This window comes from Molothrus ater, chromosome 2 (assembly GCF_012460135.2).
Source record: "Molothrus ater isolate BHLD 08-10-18 breed brown headed cowbird chromosome 2, BPBGC_Mater_1.1, whole genome shotgun sequence".
NCBI lineage: Eukaryota > Metazoa > Chordata > Aves > Passeriformes > Icteridae > Molothrus > Molothrus ater.
This window is the reverse complement of record NC_050479.2, coordinates 112,424,894-112,445,404: the sequence shown is the minus strand read 5'-3', so window position 1 is coordinate 112,445,404 and position 20,511 is coordinate 112,424,894. Positions and strand designations below refer to the sequence as shown.

Sequence of the window (20,511 nt, the reverse complement as noted above, 5' to 3'; positions counted from 1 at the left end):
TTGAGCTTTTGGGTAAAAAACATTGGCATGGATTTGCAATATGAAGCTGCTTCAGAGATATTCTGAAGTGGGAAGGCATCAGCTAATTAGAACTAATTTTGTAAGATGATGGTAATTAATTTGGTGATTGTGCTTCATCAGACATTCTAAATTGCTGGATACACTTGACACTGAATTCTCCTCAGAAATACTGCATTATTTTTGCAATTATATAAAACACATTTACAAAAGATGAAACTTAGTTTTTTGTAGTATTGTTTGGAAGCTTTTTATCATATAAGATTGAGACATGTAAGTTAATCATCCCAGAAAAGTATACCTGAAATTTGCCATCAATGAAACAATTGTTTGACCAGAAATGAGGTTCATGAGGCTTCATTTCTGGTAACACTTGGAGAGTTTTCTCTGAAAAAGGATGTGGGTTTCCAGCTAAGCATTTCCTTAGGGGCTAGAAGCCTCTTCCAGCATTACACCAACAGCTTCCAGACAGAGGAAATCTCTGCTTGGAAAGAAAGTGGGTAACCCTTGGGAATTGAGGAGACACAGGTAAAATTTCCTGTTAGCACACGCAGATTTTGGATGGGGCTCATTGTCATTGTGTTTAACCTGCCTGTGTCATGGAGATCTCAGCAATCCTTTATTCTGCAGGCATATGAGGCAAATAATAAAGGCAAGAAGGGTTGAAAGGGCAGGTCTCTGTATTGACAGAAAGATGTTAGTGATTAGACAGGGCAGTTGCAGTCAGATGTGTTTGCTCAGGCTTGTGGATACAGGCTGCAGAAGAGACAAGAAAGACAACCAGGAGATGCAGAATAACCACAAAGTAGAGAAAAAAAAGCTGAAAACCCACAAAACCTTTTTAGCAAGCAGTTTGGCAGTTTGCCCTGCTGTGGGTTGGAGATGGCTGTTAGACCCAAGCATATGAGATGATTGCAATAATTCCTACAAAAGTCCTTTCCCAAAGGTTGGTTTTTTCTCCCCAATGCACCGTCCCCCACTCAGCCCACTCTCCAAGCCTGTGCCTCACAGATTCATGAGAATATTCAGATTACAATCTCATCTGCTCCATTTTGTTTTCACAGCTCCATTTAAGGGGTCGTTCTTGGCTAAAATAATTGGATTTAGCATCACATGGAGAGGAACAGGGTGGTTAGGAGGTGAGGTGGCTTCTTGGGAAGAATGATTCCTGGAGAGCTCTGAGCTGGCTGTGGTCTGTGCTCACCTCCTCATGCACCAGGCAATGTGGGGATGGATTTCAACACAGAAAAGGAACATGTCTGGAAGCTGCCTTTTGGAGGAGGTTTGTGGTTGGCTACACAGAATCACATAAAATGAACCAAAAAGAGTATCACCAGAATACTGAACTTGTTTCAGTATTTTTCTGCAGCTGCAGACTACCAGAGTAGGTTCCTGCTCAATGTCCAAGGTGTGCTGAATAGACAGAGATATTTAGGTTTGAAAGAAGCTCCAGTCTTCCCCAGTTTTGTGAAACTCAGAGCTGTAAAAGGAAGGGATGCATTTACCTGGGGTAATCACAGCACCGCCTTGCTTTCTTCATTTTTGCTATTTGCCATTGTAATTCTTCTCTTCTACTCAAGACTGGTGCTGATGGATTCCCATTCACCTCAGAAAATTAAAATACATGTAGAAAAAAGTTAGATTTATATACAGGCAAGCATAGTAAGTGAAAATGCTGCCACACTTTATTTTTTTTTTCTTTCTAAGAGTCTGTAAGAAATAAGCTTAATTGCCTTAGAGCACCAGCTGCAGCAGACTGTACAGCAAATGAAACCCTGGAATTCAGCTTTAATCCCACAAGGCTGGCCTAGCAGAGGCTAAGATAAGTGTTACTAGACAGAGAAAATATTGTGATATATTGCTGTGTCTTGCAGTAATCGTTATGAAGTTATTCTCAGAGCAGCTTTGCCATCACACTCACCCTTTTTTCAGCTACAGTTTAGATGCTGTGGCAGACACATTTAGCAAGTTTGGGGGGAAAGTGAGAGAAGACAAAAATGAACACTTGCAGCAAATTCTGTGAAACAGTGTTGTAAAGTGTGTGTTGTATATCCATCTAACATGGCCTCACCAGACAGAGTAGGCTGTGGGGGGAAGAAAGCCAGATGGCCTTCTCTAAGTTTAATGGTTCCTGTTATTATTTATCTGCATTCAGAGAGGCAAAAACACTGGAGCTCATAACTAATATTCCTTCTTTTGCCTTCCCATGCAGTATTCTTGTGCACTTAAATTTATTGGAGGCACGTTCCTTTCCTGGCAGGATAAAGGTGGCATTTTGCTTTCAAAAATCAGTCTGTAAAAGAGAAAACATGCACTGGGAACCTGGAAGCTGCTGATACTTTTTTCTTTTTTTTTACACTAAAATTGGATTGAGCAATTAGAAAGTGAATTTGAAAGACTACATTACCTTAATAGTGAAATTGTAAGCAGCATATATTTAAGTGAACTAAGATGGCACTGAGAAGGTGTTGCTGATGCTACAGTGCCAGCATTTGTTCTCAAGCAATGTTTTACCCTCCCAAAAGGATGTATGAAACAGCGTTTCTGATGCTGTTGTGGGAATTTACTGTAGAAATGCTGGGTATTTTTAATATGTAGATATTCTTACTTAGACATTAAATACTGTAGATATTCTTAGTACTGAGCAGCAAGAAATTTTTTACAAATGGTCTTGTATTTGAAGGCAAAAAGAATTTGAAAGGTAATGTGGACTCTCTCAGTGTGCTCTTTATGAATTTGTCAAGAATGAGAAATCAGAAGATCAGAACAGAGCCAGTGTCTTTTAAATGAAGGGATTTTGAATGTCTTTTAGAAGAGAGGAAAAAAGAAGCCAAGAAATTACAGGCCAGTCAGCTTAATGTCAACTGCGGTAAGATTTCTGGAACAAATTATCAAACAAAGTCTAAGCATCTTAAAGATAACAGCGAGATAAGTGTGAGCCAGCATGGATTTGTCAAGAACTAATTCTGTCAAACAGATCTGGTTTCCTTTTGTAGCAGGGCTCAGGCTTTGTGGCTGTGGGAGAAGCAGTTGATCTCATAAACTTTGGCTTCAGTAAGGCTTTAAAACTCTCTAAAACATGAGATGCTTGTGAGCAGCCAGAGAAATATGATTTTCATGAAATTTCTGCTACATCCTGTGTGGAGGGAATGGAATTTGGATGGGAAGAAGTATGGGGTAGGGCTGTCCTGCACTCTGTGTAGGATCACTCACTAGCATTTAAAATGAACTAAAGTAATTAGAAATTGAATTAATGGAATCTATTAATAATAATTGAGTGTGCATGGATCTCTGTCAACAGTTGAATGAAGAGGAAATTATCAGCTGATCTCATTTAGTACCAAAAATATAAACTTTAGTGTGACACACATGATAGTTTGAAGCATGAGTTACACTTCCAAGAAATACCAAGCTGCAACTTGAATTTTGGAAGATTTATCTTAACAAAGTCCCACCATTTACTTTGCACAGTAAAACTGTAACAATAAACGCATGGCAAAAATTGCATCTTTCACCCAGTGTCCAGTAGGAAGTGTCAGTGGTGAATATGATCTAAGTTAGACACACACACACTATTTTCAGTGCTGTTCTCCATCTAAAATGAGATCTAAATAATCTGCAGTAAAATTTTTAGACTTGAAGTAAATCCTGCACAGAGGATAAAGGCCTAAAAATGTTCTGAGCCATTTGGCACATAAGGAAGTGGATTTTGGAATTGATGGAACTCCAGAAAAACATATAGAAAAATCCAGTGGCCACGCCTCCAAAAGATTACTGGGTAGTGAAATGGAAAAAACCTTCTGAGGAAGAAAAATTCCACAGGCTTGAAGAAAAGCACTAAACTGGGCACTGGGGCTGAAAACTGAAGGGAAAAACGCAATGGGAGAAAGTCTGGATATCCTCCTTCTTCCCCTACAGTAATGGAACCTCTTCAGCAGCCCATTATTAGTCCTCTTGAAAGGTCTGTAACATGAGGAGAATATTTCACTTACATGAGGTTCTTAAAAGCAAATTGTAGCTGAATAAAAATAATTTTTTCAGGGCCTTTTTATGGACTGCTTAAATGCAGGAGCAGCTATTCAGATATTGCATCTATACCCAGCTGTTGAGAAAAGTTTATTTAGAAAAGCCATCAAAGCTTGATTAAAATTTAATGGGATGATAGGATAAATGTGGTGAGTCCACTGAGGTCTGAATTGCTGCCAGTATTGATTAACACCCTTAACAGCCCAATGGGAATCCTATCAAAAACATATTTCAAATATAAGCTATGGGAATCAGAATAAAGCCCTGGGTAACAACCATGCTATCAGTCAGATGAGTGTTTTATTTCCCTATATGCCAAGTGAATGAAACAAAATAAAGGAAAGTTGCCAAAGGATTGTACCTGGGGGCTTGAAAAATGCTGAAAATATGAGGTCAGATTCTACCTGCTATAATTTGATCAACCTAGCTGAATTTTCCAAAGGTTAAATATAGCTCATAGTCTGTATCCTGATCAGTTTACATCAAAAATTTTTGATGTATTGAATGATAAGTTTATAGATTGTAAGGGGATACAGCTGGCATGGAAACTGATGCACAAGTGATTACAAAGAGACTTGATTGAGAAAAGACTGTTCTGCTGACAGTAAAAATGTAGTTGGTCCAACTGCAAAGCTGGCAGTGAAAAAATATAAAACTATGCATGAGAAAAGAGAGAGGAGAACAGATGCAGTAGAGGATTCTGAGAAACATACAGAGGGAGAAGGAGGACAGAATAAAATTGCAGCTGGTACGTTAGCAGGTCTGTCATTTCTTGAACAGTGAAGATAAGAAGCTTTAACTTTTTGTGTCAAGGCAGAATCCCAAAAAAACTTGAAAGAACAATGGAGAGAATAGCAAAAGCATGAGATTGTTTTAAAGTCAGGCATTACAGCTATACTGGTAAGGTAAGTACTGAGACTTGGGAAAAGCAGACAAAAGGTTATGTTTTATGAAAAATCAGCCAAGCATGGTGTAACTTTGAAAGAGCAGAAATTAAAAAAGGAAGGAGTGAATGCTTGCAATCCAAGAAGACAAAAGGTTAAGGGAGGTGCTGCAGATGACTCAGGTTTGTTGAAAAAATTGAGCTGTTAAGGAGGAGGTAAAATATAGAGGTTTGAGGGGTTGGTTTAGTTTTGTGCTTTGTTGTGGGGGTAGAGAGGGGCATGAATGGTCATTTTGCAAAACTCAGGTAGCACCTTGTTCCAAATCCTGATTCTACAGTAAACTGAAAAAAGTAATCCATACATGGTAACTGTGAAGAGTACTAACTGTTGACAGCTACCTTTCTAATTTTTAATCAATTGAACAATTAGAATTATTAAATAAAAGGCAAACCCAGAAATCCCATGTGGCCTCATTACAAAAATATTGTCTAGAATTCCGGTCCTTCCTTCACAGGAAGCAGCTTAAAGTAGTTAAGAATACAATCTGTCTCTCTTTGCTTAATTGCTGGATGGAATGAGTTTATTGAAAACACCTGTCACTGGTACTTTAGGACTCATGGAAGTTGTGTTTTGAGCCTCAGCTGAGTGTCCTCTGCAGAACCAGGTGCTCATCCGTGGCCTTGATGGTGACAAGGAGGGAGGGTGTGGCCTCCTTGGGGACAGCTGCCTCCACTTTGGAGGAGATTTTAGACAGAAAAGCTTTACTGCCCTGATATAAGACACTCACACATTAAAGGGGGGAAAATTGCTCTAAATCAGTTGTAAGTAGCTGTTTTCAAAGTGTCATTAAATGTGCTTTCTTGGGAGGTGGCTGTTGTGTTTGGAAGGCTCCTTCAATACAAGTGTTGCTGAGACAGATAATAAGCCAGTGAGGTCATCTAGCTGACAAGGTGTGTTTATATCCTCCTTTTACCATTTTCTTTCTGATTTTTGTTGTAGTCTTTAAATGTTCATATCCTGACTAGCTGTATACAGGCCCCAAATCATTGAATCATTATGGGAATGATGAAATACTTTGCTGACCAGGGATAAAGCTAAGTATAGTTTAGCCTGTTGCTTTGGTGAATCTAATGAATTTGCTGAACTATCTGTAAGCTTCTCCCCTATAAAAAAAAAATTCTTGCTTAAATGTATGAGCTAAGCAATAGAAGTGTGCTGAATGCTGATCAGAACTTATTATTTGTCTGTCTAGCCCAATGCTAGAAGTGTTGAAAGAGAAGATGGAAGGGTAACTTGTTTGGAGGAGTTGTTTTTGTTTGGCTGTTCCTGTGAACATAAAAATTCCTGGGTCACTGAATAATCCATGAGAAGCTAAATGTCTGCCAGTTTAGGTCACTATAAAAATACTCCTGCAAGCAGTCTGCTGTGAATGGTAGAGAGGGCAGGTCTAAACAAGGCAGGGAGCCTGCGGTCACATTTCTGTGCAGGTCCCCACTGCCACATAATTCAGGAGCTGTCTGAAGCAGGACATAGAGAAATGTTAACTTTGATGCTGCAGATGGAGAAACTGAGGCCCAGCAAGACTGCCCAGCTGGGCAAGCACAATTAATGGCACAACTCCTATTTACAGTAAATTTCAGAAGGTGTCAAGCGGTTTAATGCATTCATGGGTCTCAGCTTAACCTTAATCTGCCTGAAAAATTTTGGCAAAGCTGAATTCCTGAATTCCACCCCATTTGATATAGTGTTTAGAGATTAGGTATAAGGTGCACAAGTAGCCTGAGCTAAAGCCCCAAAATTTTTTTCAGGTTATTTTGGGATTTTTTTTTTTTTTTTTTTTTTTTTAACAAAAAAACCCTCCCCAAAAAATACCATGAAAGTGAGTACCTCAACAGCAGTACCTCAATGCAGACAGACAAGGCTGAGACAACAAAAAGAGAATTCTTTGTTTCCTGAGGCCATAGGTGAAGAAATTTGTGTCCTTTCTCATTCTTGTACTAAAAATAGTGTTGGGGGAAGGCGTTCATAGTAACCAAGTATGAAAGCAATTAAATATTGTCAGTAGGAAGACTGTGAAATGTGTGAAAATGTGGAGGAAAGGGGGAGAAGCTGCACAATGAGAGATGTGATGGGATGCACTGCCAAGCAACTTAAGTCCTTGAAAAAACAAGCTTACAAGTGGGCAGCTTTTGAATGCAATCACAGTAAGTTCCTAAAATTCGTGAAGCAGAAGTGTTTTAAATCAGAGCTGTGGTTGGTATCACTGGGACGAAACAAAGGGAAGTAGCTGAGCTGTTTCTCCCCTTGCAGAAGCACGACGGGCACTTCACAGTGATCCAGCTGGTGGGAATGCTGCGGGGCATTGCCTCTGGCATGAAGTACCTGTCGGACATGGGCTACGTGCACCGGGACCTGGCGGCGCGCAACATCCTGGTCAACAGCAACCTCATGTGCAAGGTCTCCGACTTTGGCTTGTCACGGGTGCTGGAGGACGACCCCGAAGCTGCCTACACCACAAGTGTGAGTTTCTTATCTAATTTGAGCAGCTGATTGCCTGGTGCTTCTTCTGTTCTCTCGAGTTTTGTGTTGTTGGAATGGTTCCTGAGATACTAAAAAGTCTTTTTTCCCAGCCCTGCAGTCGAAGAAGAAGTTGGTTCTCAAGGTTGTTTATTTTCTCTTATCTAACACATTCTTTCTCTGTGGAGGTCTGTCTGGCAGGTCAGGTTGAGGCACACTAACCACCCTCTGGGTAGTGTTAGTTTTTTATCCTAAGAGCTAGGTGTACATTATTTACAATCATTTTCCAATACCTATCACCTGTGTTAGACAGTGTGTCTCTATTCTAAACCATGGAGGACAAGATGAAAGGACACGCCCAGATTCCTCCATCTCTTGAACCCCCATTCTAAACTCCCAAAATTCTTTTTCACCCTGTGATAAATTCACTATCATTCTATTCACACAATAGAATGGCTTGTAAATCTTCACACAAAGCTGGTAATTGTTTCTATGGGTTAAAATCGAAGGCACAGGTGTCTTTGACTCCATGCCAAGGTCTCTGAGCCCCCTGCCAGGGTCTTGAGCCCTCCAAGGCAGCCAGAGCATTGTCCTGGGTTCTGACACTATTCCAGTTTCAGATTTGCCTGTGCCACAGGAAGAACATTTGGAGTTGCCGTTGTTCCCTTCTCAGTCATGTGATTCAGCAAATGCACTGGCAGTGCTTAGGGAAGTTGTTTTGATTTTTGGCTAAGGGATGTGTTAATAAACTTTGGCAAAAGTTTATTTTAAGCAAATGTGCAAGTATAAGTGGGAGACCTTTTTCATTCTTTCTGGTTTTGTTGGCTGTGGAGGCTCTTTCCCCATGTTGTTTCCTCTTCTGGCAATTTGTGTTCCTTTACAGGGATATGTTTGTAAAAGAGGTGGGAGACGAGAGAATCTTACCAGCTTTTCTGTTAGAAGCACACTGCCAATGCAAGCCTTGCATTCATATATTAGAATTTCAATTTCATTTCACTGAAGTTTATCTTCTAGCAGGACATGTAGGACCTTCTTTGCATGGTTTAGGTCTCAGTTTATTAATATTTAATTCCTTGGAAAATGGGATTTGGGTGAGGGGAGTTGGGGTGGGTTCTTTTGGTTTGTGGTGTTGTAGGGTGGTTCCAGTGAGGCAAAATATTCTTGAACGTGAAGAAGACAAATGACAAGTCCCAATACACCATTTTTTCTGATACCAAACTGCATTTCAGATGCAATTATTATCACAAGAGTTAATTGCAAGCTGAGTTTTTAGTAACTTTCACCTCTATCATTTAAACTATTTCAGAGGCAAAGTGCGTTCTCATTACTACTCTCACAAAATGTGCAGAATTTGTATATTCCCATGATAGGGCACAGTGACAGAATTGTAATAGAGAAGATAAATGAATGTTAAATAATTTATTTTACCCTTTTTTTTTTTCTATTCCACTTTAAAAAGTGATGTATGGCCAAAACAAGGAACTCATCTAATTTCTCTGTACTGCAGTAAGTATTGTGGTGCATCTGCTGAAATCAATTAAGATATTTTAATGGGATTTTAGATATTATATATTTATTATGTAGGATATATATTTACTTTTAGTTTAGGCCTAAAATAGAGGTGTTATGATAATTTTGCTGCAACTTCCATTTCTTAGAAGTTCTACACAGAACTGCAAGCTGACTTAGAGGAAAGCAAGTCACTTTACAAGGTTTTCTATTGGTTTTAATATGCCAGCTAGGGTAAAAAAGACCCCAGATTTTACTTTTAGCAGAGATTTCCTTCATTTAGTTCTCAAAACCTGTTTTGCCTCACACTGCTTCTTAGCAAGAGGCTTGAAAGGGAAGATGAACATGGCTGCAGCTGAGCAGGTTCTCACATGAGGGCTGAGGCTGGCTAATGGCCCTTGTGAGGAGCTCAGCTGGCACCAAGTGCCCCATGACAGAAGTCAAGTGACAATCTCAGCTCTGAGCCAAGGATAATGGCCCCAGCTGGTGCCAGGCACTGGGAATGGCCGGGCAGCTCCTCTCCCAGTGAGGTACAGGGAAGATACCAAATGAGAATTGGAGGCTTTCAGCTATTATTTATCCTGTCATTTTCTGCTGGATACTGACACAGAACAATTAGCTTTATAGAGTAGTTAGTGCCTGTCCTGGTCATCATGGCTAGAGCTGCTTTTAATCAGGATGTGCTGTGCTGTGAAAAACACAAATAGTGCCATGACATATTCCTTTCTTCCTTTTTCTGTGCTGCAGGACTTCCTTGATATGTAGAACAGGCTTTGTTGAAATGCTCCCTGTTTTCCTTTTCACCCAAACATGAGAGCCTGGTGTAGGTGTAGAACTCAGGAGTGCCTCAGAGTCACAGCTCCACCCTGCCAAGGCTGCAGCCAGGTGCTGGACTACCAAATGCTGCTGGGCAGGTGCTTAGGGCATGTCCAGCAGGAGGGGATGTCACAGAGGCTGATGGCAGTGGCAGGTCCCTGTGGCAGCCAGGCATCCAAGGTGAATCTGTTTTGACCATGAACCCCCCAAAGAAGATCAAAAAGCTTTGAAACTAAGGTGGAGAAATGCTGTGTGCCATTATGACATGAACAAAAATCTTTGTAAATGGGAAGAGTTCAAAGCAACAGAGTCAGGTGTAAGGGAAATGAAGAGCATTTCAAATCACTTATTCCTTCAACTCCAGCTTTCCTGTCCTTGGAGGTGAGTCCTCACACACTGACTGTTTTAGTCACTGTGGCAGAGCCTGCCCAGTTCTTCCTGTCACCTGTGGTCCTTGGGAAGTGTCCTTCCCTCATTCCTGAGGGCAGACTGACAGCTGCAGCCCATGTGCTGTGTCACACTCACACTGTATGAACCGGGGACAGCCAGGTTTCTGTGGGATGCTCTTGCCTTCCCTGGGCTCCATCCCCGGGGTCTTGTTCCCCTGAGCAAATCCAGCAGATTTCTCTCTAGGAACACTCAGCAAGAAGTCAAAAGCCCTGTCAGTTTTTAAAAGGACTCAGCACAACTCTGACCAAAATAGGGTGGGGACACAAAGAAGATTTGTCACAATGCCTGGGGAGGACTCAGGGAAAGTTTTCATGGTAACAGAAGGGACAAGAAGCCCACACTGGGTGCCAAATCCTCCTGCTGCTCTCACTGCCCGTCACTTTGGCACTGACCTTTTTCCCCCTCATGAGCATCTTCCCAACAGCAGGCCATGTGTATTCCTGGAGGATTTTATAGCAACTCTTTAGCTCCATACTGTTTTCAACACGTGAAGGTTAAACCCTCAGTGTTCTCTCAAAGATTCTAGTGATTTTAGAATTCATGTTTCCCCTCCACAGAGATTTTTATTGATAACAACGCTGTATCTGTAACTGCAAGAAATCCACAGAGCGAGTCTGCATATTGAAGAATAGTATTTTAGCCTCACATCTCCCTGTACAGCACTGTCAGTGCTCAGAGGAAACTGATTATTTTATCTTCCCCTTTTTGTCTTAGTCCTGGTGTCAGAAACTGAATGGTAGAATTGGATGTTTTCCTTGGAAATTATCTACAATACACTATAAGCCAAAAATAGACTTTTATATCTATGATGCAGTGGCCAATTATTGTGTGAGCGTTTTTTGGGGGTTTTTTTGTCTTCCAGCCTATTGAGACAAAGGATGTAAATATGTCTTTGATGAGAGGGTTTTTAGGAAATAAAATATTGATTCCTGTTTGTTACCTGGAATCAAAAAAATTTACAGCAAGATACCATTTTAGAATAGAAAGGAGGAATTAAAAGCCAGGAAAATTTGACTGCAAATCTTTGTGTTCTAGATTGATGAGGAAAAGATAAGGCAAACTTTGGGATAGCTGAGTACTGTGTGGGTTTTGCCTTTGGAGACAAAACTTTCATTTTTAGTAATGGTTTCCAAGGCAACAGTTAGTCATAAAAGGACATTTCTAGTATATAAACAGGCATTTCTGTCTGTACAGAGGACATTTAGGCTCTTGCATTCCTGCTTTTAGATAGACTGTGCTAGTTGTTGTAGATTCATTTAGTTTAAAATATGGTCAGGGTTCACATGTATTTTAAAAGGAACCACATAGCCCCAGAATAACTCTTTACATAGAGCAAAATATTTATAATCAGAACAGAATTTGTGGCACTACTGCAAAAGGGACTAAATTGGTATTTCTCTTACAGGTGACACCTTAATAGTCTGCATTAAATCTGATTTTTAGCAAGACAAAAAGCTGCTACAAACAGAATTATATGATAAAGAAATGTATTCTAGATTTCTTTTATCAGCTTTATTTCTGAATATATTCTGAATTCATTCATTCAGCCTTACCATATGAAATATTTTCTTCTTCCCATAGTAGTAGTTAGAGAGTTGATTTATTACATTTTATTTCCTGAATCACTTTGTAAACTTTATGGGTCTGATTCTTCTCAAGCCAGTTGAGTGAAATAACACATCCAGGAAGATTTCAGACTTATTAGACTCATTAGAGGAGCAAAGATTGATGCCAGTAATCTTTATAAATACTAGCAAATAGCAAAACTTTGGGGGGATCAGGATGAGACATTCATATTTTTTGACTTTGTTATATACTTTCCACATTACAAGACACTTTCAGATTTCCCTGAGTGGTACAGAAGTAACAGGTTTGGGGAGAGAAGGTTTAATCTGCTGAAAAGTAAAACAAGATGCAAATGATTTTCCAATTAATTTGAGATGTTAAGCAATAGTTTCTGAACAAACTCTGTGTTATTGCAAGCATATTGCCTAGGTATTTACTCAGGATTAGAATTAATCATGGATTGTAGAGTAAATTGGTTATTGGCAACCACTGAGAAAAAGAAGCTGCAAAGGTCTGCATTAACCTGTTTTCTTAAAACTCATTGGTGACCTAAGGTTGAGCATAAATGGTGTCAACTCTTTAACTCCTTGTGTAACACAACATGAAGGGTCTGGAGCACCAGTCTGATGAGGAGGGGCTGAGGGAGCTGTGGAGGCTCAGCCTGGAAAAAAGAGGCTCAGGGGGGACCTTATTGCTCTCCAGAACTCCCTGAAAGGAGCCAGGTGGGGTTCAGCCTCTGCTCTGGTGACAGAGTGACACAATGACAGTGACAGAATGAGAGGAAACATCAAGTTGCTCCAGGGGAGGTTTAGATTGCATGTCAGAAAAATAAAATATCCTTCCAAGGGTACTGTGTGAGATTTTAATATTATTTGCCAGACTAGAGCTACAGACCTCAATGGGATCCCAAAGGGGCTGTCTTTGGATAGGTCACTTGGTGCCATCATGCCACATCAGGATTCTTGTGCTCTTGGGCAGGAATCCAGCTGCTACTGCCAGTCCCCAGGCACTGCAAGTCCCTGCCCTTAGCTGGGCACCACCCTGCTGAGGGCAGAGGCTTGCTTTTAACTGCAGTGTAACAGTAGGAATTCCTCTGCTGGGTCTCTCACATCAGTATTTTGAAGAAGAGAGTAAATATCTCAGAATGTGGGCAGGAAGCAAGTTCAAAAGAGCTGTGCTGATGTGCCCAGTTGTGAGAATTGCAGTAACTGGTTTTAACGTGTGTGATGGGGTTTGTGTCCACTGGTGGTGAGATCAGCCACCTACCCATGAGTGCCAGCTTCAGCTGGATCCATTCCCTGCTCTCAGAGGACGCCTGGGGCTGGAGACTCTGCATGTGCCCTCTTCAAGCCTCTGTCATCTGCTGTGGTGACCTGGGCAGAGCATCCTCAGGCACAAGTAGCCAACAGCTGAAGGAGTGTCTTGGAAAAAAAGACTTTTTGCCTATTGAGCTGTACCAGTGTGAAGTTGATGACTTATAATTAGTAGCTGTGTGTTTAAAAGTAACAGGAGTTCCAAACTGAGCCATTCAGTGCAAGGTGTGATGCTTGCTATTTATTTTATTTATTTTTGTTGTTTGTAGCGGCCCCTGAAGATGAAAATATGTGACAAAATTTAAACATTTGGAAACATTAATTTTCAAATTCTGTCTTCAGCTTTTATCCAGCTGTGATCCCAAGTTCATCCAAGAGTTTTTCTGGTTTATTTAACCCTCCTTAAATTTAGTAGTAGAAACAAACAGGCTATAAAAGATCACAACAAAGGCAGACCCTTAGGAGAAAGGTCCCAGGACAGGAATGAAACATAAATGTAAAATTAAACTCTCTCCATGTTTTGTCAAACTTTGCATTTCTGTGAGTACTCACTTCCACAGTCATTTGAGTTTTGAGAATGCATACAAAAAAGCATGCAAATTTGCATTTAGATGTGCAGAAATTTAAAAGGAGCTTAATGATCAAATTCAATTATAAAACTTTATCTCATCCCTGCTTTTTTCTTCCACACCACTCCAAGTAGGAACTCCAAATATGAATTTGGCAGAGAAATACAGTTGGAAATTTGCATTTCACTTTTTCATTCCCAAAATTATGATGTTGATGAATTCAACACAAGTTTGGCTGTAAAAAAGGAGGTATTTTATACTTCATTCCTAATGTAGCTTTCAAAGCAACATCCATCATTCATTGTAATGCAATTTAATTTCAAATCAGAACAATATGTTGTAGTGTAATCAATCCAAAGGATGTTGCCTTTAAAGATTTGCAAGCTCTGCCTTTCTTTTAGCTTGGATTTCAGCTTTTTGTCTCTCTGTCTCCTTCTCCCATTTTCATATTGTCAAATTTGAGTTTTGAATTCTACATGTATGTGCTTTTGCTATTTCTCAGTTTGACTCTGAACATCTCTCAGTGGTTTTATTTACAAATGTTTCATAGGATTGAGAATTAACTCCTTACAGATCTGTAGTGCTGGTGGTCTTAGGGATCTTTGCATCCTAGGAGATAATTGATGAATCTGTTTCTGACATTTAACCCTGAAGATGGTTGCATTTTTTCCCCTCACAGATAGTCATGAGTGTCAAATCTGTCTTTGGTGTAAGATTCAAAACTTGCCAGTATTCAATCCATACAAAGATGCAGCGTTGCATCTCTGAGCAAACCTTAAATAGCTGTGCAAGGACAGAGGAGGTGGGAAAATTCAATGCACTCAGAAATAATTTCTGGAGTTAGAAGAGGATTGTGAATCTCAGAAAGCTACAGGTGGTGTTTTTGAAGAGACATGGGGCTTACCAAGGCACCAAAGTTACTGATCTCTCAACTGGGTGTGAAGACCTTGAAAAATGGTCTGTGCACACTCTTCTCCTTGGAAACCAGCACAGTCCATGTAAGCAGTACACTTACTTCTATGTGTGTGTATACATGCACTGCATACTATGAGCAGTCATTTTGTTGTTAATTCCTTGTACTGTTAATAGAATTTTTTTTAAAGCTAACAATTTTCTGAATATTAATCTAATCTCAGACACAGCTGGGATTTGATTGCATGCATTTATAATTGTGAATGAGAATTGTACTTTTCAAACTACAATTGAAGAAGCTATTGTAAATATGCAGAACGTGCTTATACATTTTTAGTGAGATCTTTATTCACACAGAACGATACTATCCACACTTTGGTTTTATGCCAGTATACTTACTTTTTTACTCCTAAGTTATTGCTCTGTTGCTAATTCTGTGAATGAATGTAATCTTGAATGCCTGTTTTGTTTATTGCAAATGAAGGATCACAGTTCACTTAGGATTTTAGTATTCATTGTATCGACCAAGGTGCAGTAAATCATAAAATACCTTTCCTGTGCTGGAACACACCTGCACTATGCACAGCTCCTGATGCACTGTTTAATGAGCTTCAAGGCAGTCCATTAAGGTCAAAGCAGTTGCTGTCAGTAGCATGTCAGCTGACAGTAATTCCCATGGGTTATGGTACTTTGATGTATATAACAAGCAGGACAATCTCTTGAAAGCTTTGAAAATAATGTAGCTTGTTCATGTAGGTGTTTGGGGTTTTTTCTCATTAAAAACTACTGGTACCTTTCAAAGATGAGTTAAGAAACTATTATAAAATTTGTTTACTGTGTGCTTACAAGAGGTAAGTAATTTATTGGGAAAAGAAAACCATTCAGCTCCAGTGAGCCAAACAGCTCAGCTCTAATTCCTTTATTTAGTTATTGCTAGGTGAAAGAAAATAAGATCTGGATGATTTTTCATTTTCATTTATTGTACCACTCTCAGTGGGAATTTATGAGCCACATTAAATACCACTGTAAAAAGTAACTACTCTGCATACAGGCATATAAAACTTCTGAGTTGAAAATTTGAACCACTTGGCTTCACCAGGCTTTTGTAAAGCTTCGTAATTAAATCTTGACATATTACACAGCAGGATGTGTTATGTCCATGAGTATAATTAAATGAATTCTTGACTCTAGTCAAAAAAAAAAAACCCAAAAAACAAAACCAACCACCTGTTGGACTTGGTTATTTAAAAGCAGTCAGTTGTTCTGGCACAGTTCAGGTGTAGATTTCAAAGCTCATGTGGAAGGAGTTTGGAGAGAAGGAGACTCATCCTGTGTCTTCAGCTGCTGTGGGTCATTTATGGTTCTGTCTCGTTTCCCCTGCTGTGCTGAGTGTTGCACTGAGCTGGCTGTGTCAGCTGGACAGCAGAGTTATGACCCTGGAAGAGATGGAAAATTCACAGCAGTGCTGCTAGATTGTGATGAAATCCTGCTTATTTTTCAGAGTTGGGAATTCCTGCGTGCTAAAGATCTGACATATGGTTGCACTGTGAGTTTTCTGACTGGTTCCTGAGGAATTACCTTGCATTGTATTTGCATGTAACTGGCTAGACCTGTGTTTCTTAATGACTGTCATCAATTTGAAATTTATCAAATGAGAAAGAAGCATTCAAATTTCAGAGGTGCGATCTATGTTCATGTTCGATGGAAATAAATGGTAACACAGAAAACAAATTCTGTTAATTTAGCAAGGACTTGACCCTAATTGATTTTAGCCAGGGATTCTGATATCCAATCTTCAAAACACAAGTCTGGGGGAAACCAGATTCCTTTTCTTCTTTTACTTAGGTGAAAAGAGCAAGTGGGGATTTTCTGGGGGCAAATATCAGCATTATGGATATGTTGAGTCACCACGTGGATGTGGTACCTAGGGATGTGTTTTAGTGATGAACACTGGTAATGTGGTGATGGGGTAATGAGTGGACTTGATGAACTTAGAGGTGTTTTCCAAACTAAATGATTCCATGATTCTGCCTGCTTCTCTGAGTAATATTGCACACCTGGGAGGGTTTAGGATTCATTAATGATGGAAGAGTTCACAGATAACAAAGGAGTATCTTTCCATATTGCTCAACTACTCTTTTAATAAAGAATCTGCCAAAGGGTAGATGCAGTGAAATATGAAACGGGGGAGTTCTAGCCTAGTATGATTTTTGCTTTTGTGTTTAGATGCAGTAGTGATGTTTCATAATCTCTTCTGGGAGAACCTGTGGCCTGATTGCTGTTGTGTCAAGATTTTGGTATTCACTTCAGCTAGTAGAAGGAAGTAAAAAAAAAATGCATGTCTCAAATGCTGATGAATTTTTCTGCTCACTTTGATACTAATTCTAATATTTCTCCTGTACATGATATCAAAGTTGTTGTAAATGGGATTCTGTAATTACCGAAGGAAGTTTCTGAAGCAAGGTAGACACATGTGTTAAACTTAATCTACTTTCATATTTCTGTAATAGAAATGTTAACCTGGGAATAAGCCTGACCTAGTTATTCACCTAAATTAATCCCCGGTGAAATCAACCAGAGGAATTTCCACTGACCATGTAGGAATTTTGATTTGCCCTAAATCAAAAGGATAACTACAGAAAGATGCTTTTCACTGTTGCCTGTTTGCTTCCAAGAATGAAAGCTAGATTATCTTCAGTCATACACAGGCACTTGGGAATCTCGCTTGTGTGCTTTCCTTATCGATCAGATTTTCAAAACTTTGCAATGGTAAATTTTTAGTTCCTTGCATTCTTTTTTAGTCTTGCTCTTTGGCAGACTTTCAGGATAGCAGCTTCTTGCCCAGCTGTGAGTTCTTTATAAGGGGGGGTTGGGAGGGGAGGATGATTCACAGTTTGTGGTTTCTGGTTTTCCCTTTAAGCAGAATGTCGCAGGAATATTGCGGCACGGTGCTTGTCTGGCTGAAAAACGTGCTAGATTGGTGTGACTCTGATAAATTTAGGTCAGACATCACAGTCTTTGCTCAGTACTCACTCAGGCAAAACTCCTGTTGAGGCCAATGGGAGTTTTACCTGACTAAACACTGTGGGATTTTGCCCTTAGTATCTAAAATATTTGATCTGTTCCTTGTGGCTTTGGAAGTACTCTAGAGGCAAATCTGGTATCTTGTCCTTGACTGCCTCACTGTGGCTGTATCCTCCTCAGCCTAAAGGCTCACAGATTCTTGTGCCTCCCAATATTAAGCATCTCTTCGTTAACAGAATATTAAAAAAAAAAACCCAAAACTGCATAACTTCATATTTATTATATTTAAAGTAATTCCAAAATCTATGTGCAGTAACTGTGTGTATAAGTGCATGAAAAGGAAATTACATTTTTGTGTTCTGGACTCCTCGTTCTACTTTTTTCTTTAGAGCTGCGGAATTTTGTTTTCAGTTGTGAGGGCTTGGGGGGGAAAAGAATTTTTACTCTTAAGCAATCTCATGGCTTTGTTGTCTCCTATAAAATATTTCACAGGTTAATATCATTGCCTGTTTTGTATGAGGTTTTGGTTCACAGTTCAAATGTCAGAAATTCATTCAGTGAGGACCAGGGTCAGTTTTGTGGAGTTAAAGATTTGGCAAACTGAGTCATTAAAAAACTCAAATTCACTACTATCTTGAAATAGTTTTGTTTGCAAGTAAGGCATCAGATGAACATGCTTAACTGCCCTCACAAAAAAATGTGTGGCATTTGGATATAAAGAAGGATATACAAAGACTTGAATCCACATGGAAGATCTAGTTTTCTTCTTAGTAATGTCACCATGCTTAATGTTATGATTTTTCTTTTTTTTCTAAAATTAGATGAAGTGCATTTTGAGATGAGACTTATCATCCTCCCCCATAACACGACATCACTGAATGTGCTTTCACTTCTACCCTAATTTTTATCTGCCTCTGTCTTCATTCTCAGTGCATTACCTATTAGTGCTTCCTCTGTTTCCTCTTTTCATTGTATCTTGTTTTATATCAGGCCCTCTGGAACTGGAACTATCTCTTTTTTTTTTTCCCCATCAGGCACTCTGCTTTTCATTTAAATTCCCTCTTCCCAGAAGATCCATATCTGAGGGTTTACTACAAACCCTTTTGAATAAAAATGCAGTCACCCTACTCTTTATTTTAAAAAAAAGCTCTAGGGTAAATCTCATCATAAATGTGTTGCACATCTCCTTAGAAGCTTGCTTATCCTTACTCAGGCTGAATAACTCCCAAATATTCAGAACTTCTCCTGAAATGAATACTCCTAAGCATGGATAAGGTGTTATCCAGCATGAACAATTACCTTTAACTCTTTCTCCCACTGTAGCTGTCACAGCCTGTACACTGTACACTAAAAGAACACTTGGTAAACAACCAGTTGTAGCATAAGAAAAACATACTAGAACCATTTCTGCAAAATGAGGAAGCTGGGAACAATTATAAAATATTTGCCTCTCTTTACACAGCCTCCCTTAAATTCATCATTATAACACACAGAGTGAACTCCAAGAAAATATTAATTTCATGCCCAAATTCTGCAAGTCAACCACCACACTTAACCATTCCTCTTATTTCAGCCTCTTTAGAAATGCCATCATTATAGATTAATTTATTTTATTTTTAAACACAGAGAGGCTTTTCCAGTGCTCATACACTCCCAGAATTACAGGAGCAGCACTATTGATAAAATATGTAGGCAGACATGCTGTTCATAGTCATTTTTTTTCCTGGAGAAGCATGGGATGTACACCAGCTTGGCCCTGGTTTCATTCTGTGTCAGTGAATAAGCCTTGCACAATCATTGTAGTGTCACTTCTGTATTATGCTTAATGTACTTAAACACATTTCTCTGAATTGATCACTGAATTTTCACCAAACTATTAATGAAACTGTCGCCTTAGTGAAAGTACCTAATATGAGGAGACTCTCTTCAGCTTTTTCTCTAACAAGCTAGAATAATTAATTCAAGTTGCCAAATAACGTATTCAACAGCATCTTTAAGTAAATGTTCTTGATATAAAGTTTAATTTGGTCGTTGTTCCCTTGGTCTGATTTTTGATAGAATTTTCTCAGGAATAGCTCTCTGCCTATTCTGTTCCTAATAAGTTTAGTATAGTTCATTACAGGAGTGAAATAATTCAAATGTGTTTTAAAAGTAAACAGCTCCTGTTCTGGGGCTGTGGTTTACTCAGGATACTTTTCAAATGTGCAGATGCTGATTAGGGATGAAAATGTATTCCCAGAAGTTGAGAGAGCTGGTGTGTATCTGTTTTGAGTAACAATGATTCAATTGTGCTGTTCCAAATTGAAAGAATATATCATATATTAGTCTAGATTTACTCAGTAAACATTTGGAGTTGTTAAAAGGGGAGGAAGTCAATAGAGCACCCTACAAATCATCCAGGGGAGTCAAGGATCCCTATTCCAGCATCTCTAATTAACACTGTGTAATTACACACATTTCTTTTATTCATTTTTTGTCCTCAACTGTGTAGCCTTAAAATTTTGTTTTGCAGAATTTCCAGTTTAATATGTCATGTAAAAATATTCCTATAGCCAGCTCCTTTGGGTTAGAATGGAAGCAGGATTGCCACAGTCTCCCTTGGCTTTAGGATCAGAGATGGGTATTGAATTGCCAGGTTAAAATGGCCATTTTATTCCATGTGCTAATTGGAATAACTCTTGGCTTTCTCTTGTACTTGCACTAGAGTAAGCCAGCAGCATTTCTGTTCTTGTTTTTGTAGTGAGTCTGGCCTTTCCTGTCTGCTAATCAAGATTTCATCTCTGCCCCTTGTTCCTTTGTGCTGGAGACAGGCTGATGCAGGTATTGCCACTGAAACAGGAAGGTGTGCTTTGTACCATATAAATGGATTATTTCTTGTGAGCAATAACTTTCTTGGACTAGGCCCTT

The 20,511-nt window shown here is 39.3% G+C and overlaps 1 protein-coding gene across 4 annotated transcripts in view; it reads left to right on the top strand.

The window, feature by feature from the left end:
• EPHA6 (EPH receptor A6) overlaps positions 1-20,511 on the top strand; it is a 374,340-nt gene that overhangs the window by 316,606 nt on the left and 37,223 nt on the right. For all 4 annotated transcript variants that reach the window (XM_036388927.2, XM_036388906.2, XM_036388943.2 and 1 more), the window contains one exon: positions 7,239-7,448. In XM_036388927.2, coding sequence (XP_036244820.1) covers positions 7,239-7,448 — 210 coding nt within the window. The remainder of the gene's footprint in view (positions 1-7,238; positions 7,449-20,511) is intronic.